General features: G+C 39.3%; 1 protein-coding gene across 4 annotated transcripts in view; it reads left to right on the forward strand.

Annotated features, from left to right (window-relative positions):
* Positions 1–12,338, forward strand: part of LOC124880764 (septin-7-like) — a 61,270-nt gene that overhangs the window by 27,880 nt on the left and 21,052 nt on the right. For all 4 annotated transcript variants that reach the window (XM_047386118.1, XM_047386107.1, XM_047386127.1 and 1 more), the window contains exons 4-5: positions 10,695–10,795; positions 10,870–11,004. In XM_047386118.1, coding sequence (XP_047242074.1) covers positions 10,695–10,795; positions 10,870–11,004 — 236 coding nt within the window. The remainder of the gene's footprint in view (positions 1–10,694; positions 10,796–10,869; positions 11,005–12,338) is intronic.

A 12,338-nucleotide genomic window follows, 5' to 3' on the forward strand; every position in this document is an offset into this window, starting at 1 on the left:
CCCTCCTATCGTTTTTCTCCGCAGCGACACACATTTTGTCCTCACAGCAGTTTTCGCGGGGTCTGTTCAATTAGCCAAACCGCTAGTTTGATTTTTATGTGTTTTATGTTTACTCCCCTTTTGATATCACTGGTTAATTGTTTTGACTGCTCAAATAGTCTGACCTTAAATATCCTCCCAGTTGATCTTTAATGAAAGAAATAAAAAATCAGCTCAGTGCAACACTCGCGATAAGATACCATACAAAGGAGGGTAGTCAGCATGATTAAACATCTCCGGGGCCATGGTGTAGAAGTAACGGAGTGCCCCGTCTTTAACGTGCCGCACCGGTGTTTCGTCCTCCGGCTCCGACACTCCTAGCACCACACTGCAGCCAGAATCAGCTAAGTAAAACAATAAAACACGCCTTATACCAACATTGAGGCAGCTAACAAGTCATACTCTACCCAAACTGTGGGTCATCTCAAATACAATTAGTCAGCTAACATTAGCCAGGCAGTTGACCAGACTCCGCAATGTCCCGTTCACCATCAAGGGAAAGCTGTCGGTGCAACAAATTGAAGAATGCCACAGAAAGGTTGCAGCATATATTAGAAAAACATTTCACAATATATGCTGTAACTTTTCCGTGGGACCCTATTTCATCCAGAAAGAACTCATTTAAACCATTTAAACTTTTTTGAACCCGGCCTCTTAAAAGAAGTAGAATCGAGAATCGCTGGGACCTGTAATCGAAACAAGGCGTTCAAAGCAGAATCGTTCAGATTCAATCGATGCCCAACCCTACATAGCGATCGCATAACGGACAGACCAGGATCTACTAATATCTCTCTCTATGAACATCATTGTAAACGATGAAAAACATTTAGGTCGTTAATAAAAACAGACAATAAAAAAGGTCTGCAAAAAAGGCAGGACATTTTAAAAGTTTTGGTCATTTGTTTTTCCACTTTTATCATGTGGCTCTTTTGTGTTTTTATGTCTCCTGTTTTAAAGCATGTTGTGTTACACTCAGCTATATTACTGTTCTATAAGGTTAATTTGATTGATTGAAGCCACTGACAGTATCTGACCTATTTTCTGATTAATTCTGTTGAAATTATTTTACCACATGGTGTATTGAAAAATATAAATAAGATGGTGATGTAGCAGCAAAAGAAGCTTACTCTGTGCCAAGTGTGTGGTGTTTTCCATAGTCACACACTGCAGGTCTGAAACAATTCACCCCAATACACAGAAAATACGGCACTTTAAAGTTCATTTTGTTAAACCTCAATTCCTGTGTTTTGCTTTATTCTTTCATGGAACTGTAAAAAAAACAACAGGCTTTTAGATATGTCAGCATACGTGGCAGGACAAGAAACAGTGTGACAGCAGCTTAAAAGTTTAACAAAATATTTGTTCTCAGACTCTATTTCCTGCCAAAACTAACAGATAAATCTGTGAAGCACAGATCAGTAAATCCATCCGAGCTCTCTGACATTATTTTGGTCTATATATTTATGAGGCACGGACTAAAACCACAGTTCATGTGGTCTCTTAAAAGCTTTAAACATCTTATAAAAATGGATCTAGCAAGAAATCTTGATCCAGCTTGTGGTTGAGGTTGCTGTATTTTGATGGACAACAATCGAAGTCTCTGGTTGTTACATGTGAGGATAAAAAATAAACCCCGGAAGTCGAAGGAATGTGCCAACATTGCCAAGTCAGACATTTGATCTGCCAAGTTTTACAGATGTTTATCACTGCAACGTTATATGTGAAGAGGAATAATTTATGACTAAATTAAAAGGGTCTACCACAAATTTAGACCACTTTAATTCACACTTTGTGGTATAAATGCAAACCTTCATTTAGTCGTCCTTTATATTTACCAGCTATTATGCCCCCCTTCCTAAATGTAACCACATATTTGAAAATGATTAGTTATGAGATATCTGCAAATATGTCGACACCATGCATTCTTAAGTTGTGACAGAGACTGCAGAGGTTTTGTGTGGGTTTGCCTGCAGCAACTAGATAATGTACTGTTGACCTCAGGTTCGGAGTACAAGAAGGTCTAAGACAACAAAGACATTTCTGGCAGCTTCATTTTCAGCAACTTGTTTTCAAAAAAAGGGAGAAACTTAATGGGTTGAGGGTCAAATATCTGCCCCTAAAGGCGACTCCTGCAGTCACTTAATCTGTTTTTTCAGCAAAGACTGCTAAATGGTCAGAGGATAGTTTTCCATGCTTGATTAGTTGAGGCAGAACTGGCTGAAAGAACCTGTTTATAAAACGAAACCATGTTAACATAATTAGTCTGTCAGATTGTTTTATCATAAACCAATTAGTCAAACATCTGTCAGTCTCATAACATTAAAATCAGTCAGGAAGATGAATTGTTTACCTTCTCATTAAGCAATCTTTATTACAAATTAAAAAAGCAAGGAGATTTATGTTTTTAAATATTAAATAGTATTTTACATCAACAGTAAAATTAACACTTCAGTTAAGTGGTTATAAAAGATCAATGGTACTAATAATCTACTCGTTAATGATTTAGTTAACCCAATGTACCAAATCTAAAGAACAAAGGTACTAATGTTGAGGATTACTGTGGTTCGAGTTTGGGCTGTTGTTTCACTTAAAGAACCAGTGGGACCTCAGTGTGTGGTTCCAATGTCCATCTCTGAGCTTGGATGACCAATAAATGTCAGCTCAAACAACTGCTATTTTAGCTGGAAGGTCGCGCAGACTGAAAGGCAATTGGTTTGGACCCAGGTCAGTGGATGTCTTGCTGGTCTACACATGTGAGATTCAGAGCAAGGTTTTTACTTAAAGAAAGTTACCAAATGAGGCTGAAGACACACCTAAGGTGGACGGAGGACAAATAAAATTGCACAAAAAATAAATTGATACAAATCTTTAGAATCACAGAATCTGAATTCTGGCTCGGACCCGGTTGGTCAATGCTTTGTGGTGGGTTTTAAGGTTCCTCCCTGGATTTAGCTCTTTGCTTGGAACCTGGTGCCTTCAGGGGAGGAGTCATCACAACCAATCAGAAACAGACTTGGAGTAAAGAAATAAACAAATCACATCAAGCAGCCAGTAAAAACCAACCTTTCTGCAGAGTAGAGCTACCAAACATCTGAAGAACATTTTACTGTGGCCAGAATACTCTCATTATTTGGGTTGATGTCATTTTACTGTTTCTCAACAGCATGTAATCATTTCATAAATTAAGACCAAATTTGAACACATGGATCAATTCTAAAGGTTTCAGCTAATCATGAATTCATTTTGTATTATTTTGAAGCTTTTGAATTTCTGTAAAAGTAAAATAAGCAAAGTAAAATCAGAAACACTGACATGCTGCTTAGGCCAAAATTATTCATACAACTTGTACATTTCTATTGAAAATTATTTTCATGTTATTTTTGAACCATTCATAGTTTGCGATGAACTCCAGGTCTTTGACGTTGAAAGACTTTCTCTCAATAACTCTCTTTTTTAAATCCCTCCACACATTTTCCAATTTGGGTCAGTCCAAAACACCAATATTGCTTCCAGTCAGAAGAAACTTGTTGGTCAAATTATTAGACTGCTTTGGATTTAAATCTTCCAGGGTTATGAGTAATTTGGACTGAAGTATATGTTGACCGGCGTTCAGACAAAAGCATGAGAACTTTTCTGGAAACCACCATCGGGAATTAGAGGTCAATTTGGTTAGACCTAAAAGTAAACGTTCAACTTTAGTGTTCCCGCAGGGACAATTGGTTTACAGCCAGGTTATAACAGAATACAGTCAGACTCTGCCACAGAAAGCACTAAAACATGAATAAAAATACTGCAGCATGCAGTTAAATAGACATATCTGAATGCAGTACTCAAACATTAGTCGAGTATTTCAAAATGAGTCCAGCTTGAACATTCTGAAGAAATATGGAAGTAAGCAGTTAAAGTAGGAGAAAATGTCAAATCTGAGTTTGTAAGCACTACATTATACTGTTTTCTTTTCATTCTTTCCTGAATCCATCAAAAATATTCTCTTGTCATTGTTTGCAAAAGGCTGAAGTACAAGAGAAAAGACGACAGATGCTGCAGAATAAGGAAAACAGTAAGGGTGAAGGAGGATGGAGGAACTATGAGGGAAACGGCTACAAGGCTCAGTTGTGTCCTTATATGGTTATGATAAACTGGAAAAAGAGGAGGAGGAAGGCTGCTGTTGGAAGAGAGGATAGAGAAAGTAGGAAGAGAAACGGTTTGTTAAAAGGAAAGAAATTAAGGAAATGTTGGGGAAACTATCAGGAGGTGGAAGAAGACAATATGGGAATGGGGAAGGGAGAGATCAAAGTAGATCTAGTTTCAGAAGACGTTGGGAATTATGGGTTTTTAAGATGTGACAAAGGGAAAAATAGGGCACCTGATGGGAGACCTTGTTTCTCCCCCTGAGGCCTGAGTGGGTCACTTTCAGGGCAGAAATATTCTCATGAAATATAACACCCTTCTACACATCCTTAATCACCCCCTGCTTTAAAGCAGAAAAATTGACCTATCGTGGTACGATTTAATAAACCCTGCGACCCAGTCATAAACCCCCTCCCACACACTCGTAAAACACGTTTGTAAAATGACTTCAGCTCCAATATGCACTTTTACGAAAGCACTTTGTTGTCTTTGGACTTTAACACAAACAAGTATCGCCCACACGAACACACACAGACCCCACAGCTTTTCCTTCTCTGAAAGGATGCTATTCAGTGTGCTGCTCAGCTGATTAGAAGTGCCTCTGTGTGGGTTGGCGAGTGAGAAAACTCAGCTGCACTGTGTGATTGTTCAGAATGAATCCGTTTGTGTTATCTAAACCAGCGTTTAATCCAAGTTACAAACCCTGCTTCAACTTTACACATTTTCAGAGGTCGCTTTTAGCTGCTTGGCTCTTTCTGCAAACTAAACGGTCTCAATGAAAGTTATCCAGTGAGGGATTATAATATCAAATACGTAGGAGATTTACTTAGTGCTGCAGCAAATGTTTTTAGTAATATAGTTTTCTATCGAATATTCTAAATGATTAATCAAATAATCAGATACTGCAGTTTTTTTATTTAACTACTTAACTTATTTTATGGGTCATAGAAATACGTGAAGGAGGAAATGCAAGTAAACAAGTAATTGAATTCCTTTTAATAAATTGACTTTACTTAATAGCAATAACACACCATCTCTTTAATGTAAACTTGAACATTTGTAGCAAAGGTTGTAGCTGATACTAAGTTCTACCATCAACCAAAGGCCCTTCTGGTTGGCCTAACATCCGTACAGTGCCTGATTTGTTTCGGGGTTCCAGTATTCAGTTGCCGACTGAGCCTTCGTCTCATTTTCCTGGGTTAGTTTCTTCAACAGTAGAACAGATGGTCGCGCAGTTCGAAACATCGCGACTGAGTAGCTCAGACCGACAGAACACCGTCATTGTGCTGTTCATGATGCTAATATTTACAAAGCTAATGTGAGCTTATGATGTCCGGCTGGGTTACTACTTCAGTGTTGCGGATACAGGAACTTCACTGACCTTCTTAAGTTGCCCTCAGATATCAGCCATCATTCGAACAGCGCTTTAATGTTTGCCTTTTAGGCTAAAGAGGGTCCCATGCGTTTCTTTTTTCTGGATTCCACCAAAACTGTGCATAAATAGCAGGGTGGCCTGTAAGTAATCTGCCACCAGATTTGTTCGGTATCTGATTGTATGCTTGCTGTGATGGGTTATTTGCAGAGATTCCTCAATCACTTGTCCTACAATCATTAATGCAGCCAATATCTACGCCATTTGTGGTCAAATGAGACCCAGATCTTCACCAATATCTTATCATTTGATCAATGGGAGTTGGCAGTTTGCACATTCACTTTAATTTTTTCACTGCAGCGAATCATAGTTTGTCACTTTAATGAAAAGAGACTGTTCTGTTTAGAGTTCAGATAGCAGTGCTGCAGTATCTAAAATATGACGCGCTGTACAAACTGATAGCTGATAAAAATGTCCCTTTGCAGCCCTGCAGCAAGGCGGCTTTGTTACCCTAAAGGCCACGCATATGAACAATATTGGACCTTAAAGTCCTTCTCCCTGTGCACGGTATGACTGGAGCGTGGGTTTAAATGCTCTCCTCCAAGTAGGAGTTGGTGTTTGCAGGCGTGTTGGAAAAGGCTTCTGTGGTCTGAGGCCGACCGGCTCAGAGTATTTATATTACAAAAAAATCGACCATGTTTTGTCGCTCACAGATCCGATTCCTTTTTAAATGATGCTTTAGGGCCTGAGGGGAAATTTTTGAGGTTTTCTCCCAATCTGTTTTCCCGTACGGAAACAGTGGAAATAGCAGATTTGGTTTTGAGACGGCTGACATTTCACGCACAAACACGCATTTGTACACATAATGGGAGCTCAGAAAACGCAGATATGTCAAAAGACTCTGGTGTGTGATATATATGCTCTGTTATAAAGGCTGACAGATTATCTCAGGGTTTGTGGAAACCTAAGAATGTTTGTGTTGGAGTTATAGGGCTGTAGTTCGAGTTTAAAGGGTGATCTGAAAATAACCAGATGGGCCTGTGAAAGTATGCAATGGAGTTAAAAAAACGACAAAGAATCTGTGTGACTGAGGAGCAGTTTTTCTATTTCAACCTGAAGCCACTTGCATGACCTTTTTACTTTCCAAACACTAGTAAATTTAATCATTTTCTTTTATGTTTCATACTGAGTGTATTGTGGTCTGGAAATGCTCTTCCCATCCCAAAAAACATAACACTCTCTAATGCTTCATTGGACCACCTTTAGTGCTCGTGCCCACAGGATCCAGACCGTTCTCTTGGAGTCCACATGGTTTAGTTGCTTCGTTTTTTCTGTAAATCTTTTCACAGAAAAGCTGAGAAGGCAGCTAGCCTGCAAAGACTTTCCCACCAGCACCCACACAGGATACTATGCTAGAGAGGCCACCTATGATTGCAGCAGCTAGTTTTAAGAACATTTACTAAATGCCTCAGCATGTTGGAGAGCTTTTCTTATATACTGTTTTCCATTGTGTTCAGATTGGATGCAGTTGAATAAACATGATTCTGATTTGAAGTAAAAATGACTGTCTGCCAGCCTTCTTCCTTTCTAAACTCTGAACCAAGACAGCAGTTTCCAATTTGTACTATTAGGATCATGTTCTCCTCCACTCTCTGGACAAATGCTTCCCCACTCTTCTTGCTCACATTTCCAGCTGTGAGAGTGCACGTCCAGAATGTCTGCTATGAAGCACACGTCTAAACAGAACAAAATCCAAACAAAGTTGTCTGCACATGCTGCTGACTGGTATAAATGAGAGAAAACAAATTGAGTGTGTGTGTCACCATGAATAAACTTTGCATTGATTTATTAATGTGGGAAATGTGAATAGGTGAATTAGAAACACCCTTTAATTCTCTTACAGACCAATCAGCAGTAGGAAAAAACAAAATACATTTTATCCCACCACTCAAACTTTTACTCCGAATCCCTAAAAAACTGTTCAAACATGCACATCTCTCATGTTTGTATTTCCAGACTTTATGTCCATGTCTAAATGCTGTTTCCATGCATCTGTCATTTGGACCCATTTTCTTTGTCTGTCCTTCCATCCATTAATTGGTTTATTTATCCGTCTATCTGTTCGTTTTACCTTCCATCCATTCATTTGTCCCTACATCCATCAATCATTTGATTCCATCTGTCCATCACTCCACTTGCCTCTTCGCCCATCAATTTGTTTGTCCACAATCTGTCATCTGTCACTTTTTCTTTTTATCCATCTATTCATTCATCCATCCATCCAGTCAGTGGCTTTTGCTGTCTTTCTGTTTGAAGTCTGACCACTGTATAAAATGGAAGCAGTACCTTCATGGTTAAGCTCTGCAAAAAAAAAAAAACCCACAATAAATCACCCAAATTCGCAAAAGGAGAACTGGAAATGTATGAAACTTTGACATTCAAGGAACTTTTATTGTCATTTACATGTTTATGGTACAAATTTCAGACTCAGGTCCCGGTTTAAGAAGCCTAAGAAAGGAAAGCTAAGTATAACAATAAAAAGGCTGCATATAACAATGAAAAGCAATGAAAAGCTTAATATAACAATAGAGTAAAAATATAAGCAGCAAAAGCAGAAAATATCCACAGTTCAATTCAGTTTTATTTATAAAGCGCCAATTCACAACTCATGTCGTTTCAAGATACTTCACAACAGTCAGGTTCATACATTCCAATTAATTGTAACAATTGAACAGTGCAGTCAGATTCAGTTATTTATTCACATTGGATAAAACGTTTTTCTGTCTAAGGAAACCCAGCAGATTGCATCCAGTCAGTGACTTGCAGCATTCACTCATACTGAGCATGTACAGGTCCTTCTCAAAATATTAGCATATTGTGATAAAGTTCATTATTTTCCATAATGTCATGATGAAAATTTAACATTCATATATTTTAGATTCATTGCACACTAACTGAAATATTTCAGGTCTTTTATTGTCTTAATACGGTTGATTTTGGCATACAGCTCATGAAAACCCCAAATTCCTATCTCACAAAATTAGCATATTTCATCCGACCAATAAAAGAAAAGTGTTTTTAATACAAAAAACGTCAACCTTCAAATAATCATGTACAGTTATGCACTCAATACTTGGTCAGGAATCCTTTTGCAGAAATGACTGCTTCAATGCGGCGTGGCATGGAGGCAATCAGCTTGTGGCACTGCTGAGGTCTTATGGAGGCCCAGGATGCTTCGATAGCGGCCTTTAGCTCATCCAGAGTGTTGGGTCTTGAGTCTCTCAACGTTCTCTTCACAATATCCCACAGATTCTCTATGGGGTTCAGGTCAGGAGAGTTGGCAGGCCAATTGAGCACAGTGATACCATGGTCAGTAAACCATTTACCAGTGGTTTTGGCACTGTGAGCAGGTGCCAGGTCGTGCTGAAAAATGAAATCTTTATCTCCATAAAGCTTTTCAGCAGATGGAAGCATGAAGTGCTCCAAAATCTCCTGATAGCTAGCTGCATTGACCCTGCCCTTGATAAAACACAGTGGACCAACACCAGCAGCTGACACGGCACCCCAGACCATCACTGACTGTGGGTACTTGACACTGGACTTCTGGCATTTTGGCATTTCCTTCTCCCCAGTCTTCCTCCAGACTCTGGCACCTTGATTTCTGAATGACATGCAGAATTTGCTTTCATCCGAAAAAAGTACTTTGGACCACTGAGCAACAGTCCAGTTCTGCTTCTCTGTAGCCCAGGTCAGGCGCTTCTGCCGCTGTTTCTGGTTCAAAAGTGGCTTGACCTGGGGAATGCAGCACCTGTAGCCCATTTCCTGCACACGCCTGTGCACGGTGGCTCTGGATGTTTCTACTCCAGACTCAGTCCACTGCTTCTGCAGGTCCCCCAAGGTCTAGAATCGGCCCTTCTCCACAATCTTCCTCAGGGTCCGGTCACCTCTTCTCGTTGTGCAGCGTTTTCTGCCACACTTTTTCCTTCCCACAGACTTCCCACTGAGGTGCCTTGATACAGCACTCTGGGAACAGCCTATTCGTTCAGAAATGTCTTTCTGTGTCTTACCCTCTTGCTTGAGGGTGTCAATAGTGGCCTTCTGGACAGCAGTCAGGTCGGCAGTCTTACCCATGATTGGGGTTTTGAGTGATGAACCAGGCTGGGAGTTTTAAAGGCCTCAGGAATCTTTTGCAGGTGTTTAGAGTTAACTCGTTGATTCAGATGATTAGGTTCATAGCTCGTTTAGAGACCCTTTTAATGATATGCTAATTTTGTGAGATAGGAATTTTGGGTTTTCATGAGCTGTATGCCAAAATCATCCGCATTAAGACAATAAAAGACCTGAAATATTTCAGTTAGTGTGCAATGAATCTAAAATATATGAATGTTAAATTTTCATCATTACATTATGGAAAATAATCAACTTTATCACAATATGCTAATATTTTGAGAAGGACCTGTATGTAGCGACAGCGGTTCAGTGGTGAAGCTGAATTCTTTTTTCTTTTCAAAGTACTAAATACACATGTAGAAAGCAAGAGGTTGTCCTTAATATTGCACTTATAAATGAATAAAAATATTGCACCTTTTGTGGGTAAAGTGTTTAGTGCAGATGAGTATGTAGAAGAGGGAGAGAGATGGAGACTGAGATGGGAGAGTTTACAGAGTTCAGCTTCAGGTAAGAAGCTGTTTCTGAGCCTGGTGGTCTTGCTTTGGATATGTGGGTCTCTTGTGCCACGCTGCAATAACTCTTGAGAGGTTTAACACCCTTATTTTATTATTACTATCGCTTACTGTTTTTTTTCCATTCATGACCCATAAAACATGTTTTAATTGCTAATCTTATGAATAATACAGTACTGTTTGTGTGTGTTTTTTTTAAATGATGAGAAATGGCATTTGTGCATTTTTGAGCTTCACACCTCACAGCTTGGTATTGGTTTGCTTTGGTCCTGAAACAGGTTGTTTGGGTTCAGCATCCTCCTTATAGGTGACCAGCGTGGGACAGGACGGTGCAAATATACATAAAGTCAGTCCGTTGTGTGTCAGGGGTACTTTTATGCTGCTAAACTATATTGCGAAGGCCTAAGATGACAGTAGTCAAGTTATCAATGCAGAGTAGCAGTTAATCACAAGTGTTTGTTTTATTTTAGGTAGAGCAGTCTAAAGTTTTGATTAAGGAAGGAGGCGTCCAACTGACACTAACCATCGTGGACACGCCAGGTTTTGGAGATGCAGTGGACAACAGCAATTGGTATGAAATGCCAACAATCACATGTCCTCCCATTTCCAATATTCCTCTCTGATCCATTTCCTCCATCTTTCCAGCTGGCAGCCCGTCATTAATTATATCGACAGCAAGTTTGAGGACTTCCTGAACGCAGAGTCGAGGGTGAACCGTAGATCCATGCCGGATAACAGAGTTCACTGCTGCCTATATTTCATAGCTCCTTCTGGACATGGGTAAGTACAGCATGTAATATGAGCTGAGATGAGGCTTTTATGTGAACGAAATGATTTAAATATGGCAACGGTGTCCGTTTTCATCTCTCTGTGTTATAGATGTGACAGTCAGTCAGCGTTTGCCCTCAAAGGTTACATAACCCAGTTCTGCACATGCTCATTAAAGATCTGCTTGCCATCACCGAATCAACCAATCGAATAGTCTTATATGGTCATAAAAGCAGATAGATGCCTTCTTCTGTCATCTTGCAGCCTCTGAGAGTGTGTGTGTGTGTGTAGTTAAATTCACCTATCCAATATGGCTTTAAAGATGGATTTAAATTATTCCTAGAGTGTAAATCAGTCTGTAGAATTGAATCTTTTGCCTGTGTCTGTGAAACTGGCAACATTTTCTTTAGACCTCACCATGTAGAATAACTGAAGTGCATGATGCAAACCAAGCAGACCATGAACTTAATTAAATTATTTAGTCTATGCAGAGCTTTGAACAGTGAGATAATAAGAGTGCATGCAAAACAAATCTTGCTCTTTGAAAACTGTAGAAATGCATATAAAAGCTCTGTCATGCATAGCTATCTTTCTGTCCAAGACAAATGCTCATGTGTTGTACCGTCTGACAGAATTGTAAATATTAAACATATCTTTTAAATGGCTTTTACTGTAACCTCAGACATTTACACAAATGTTTCAAAGCAGGCACCTCTCTCCTTTTACATCTTTAATAACAAGCAGCTGAAGCACACTCTGGAGCCTCTCCATCCACAACTCACTGAAAGCTGTAAAATCTTAAAACGTATAAATCTTGTGTTAGAGGAAAATTCAGGCACGTTTCCAGGCCCAACCTTTTTTCAACGGGTTTATTTCCAAAACATTTCATCAGCAGATTTCATTTTCTCTGGCTAAAGTGTGTTTTATTGATGGTTTCCTTAATCACTGCCAGTGTTTTCAAGCTAATTGATGAGTTTTAAATCACAGAAATTCTTGAACAGTCAATATCTGAGCTCAGACGAACTGACTCCTGTTTTATCTGGAGCTGCTTTCATTCAATCACGTCTGGAACAGCAGGAAACAAACTTCATCTGTTCTTTGGTCTGCTGCAGAGGTCCGGTCTACCACAATTTTTACTTTTTTATGTTTTGTTTTTCTGCATTCCTGCACAAGCAAACTAAAAGCACACATTCAGAGTTGAATACACATACATCATGCATTGTTTAGTTGCATAAATGGAAATAACATCCATATAGACTCCACTGTTTACTGCATATTTAATCATATACAATAATTTTTGCACAATTGTCTGCTGTAATGGAGCACATATTTGCCCTCCTACACAC

This window comes from Girardinichthys multiradiatus, chromosome 2, assembly GCF_021462225.1.
Source record: "Girardinichthys multiradiatus isolate DD_20200921_A chromosome 2, DD_fGirMul_XY1, whole genome shotgun sequence".
Lineage (NCBI taxonomy): Eukaryota > Metazoa > Chordata > Actinopteri > Cyprinodontiformes > Goodeidae > Girardinichthys > Girardinichthys multiradiatus.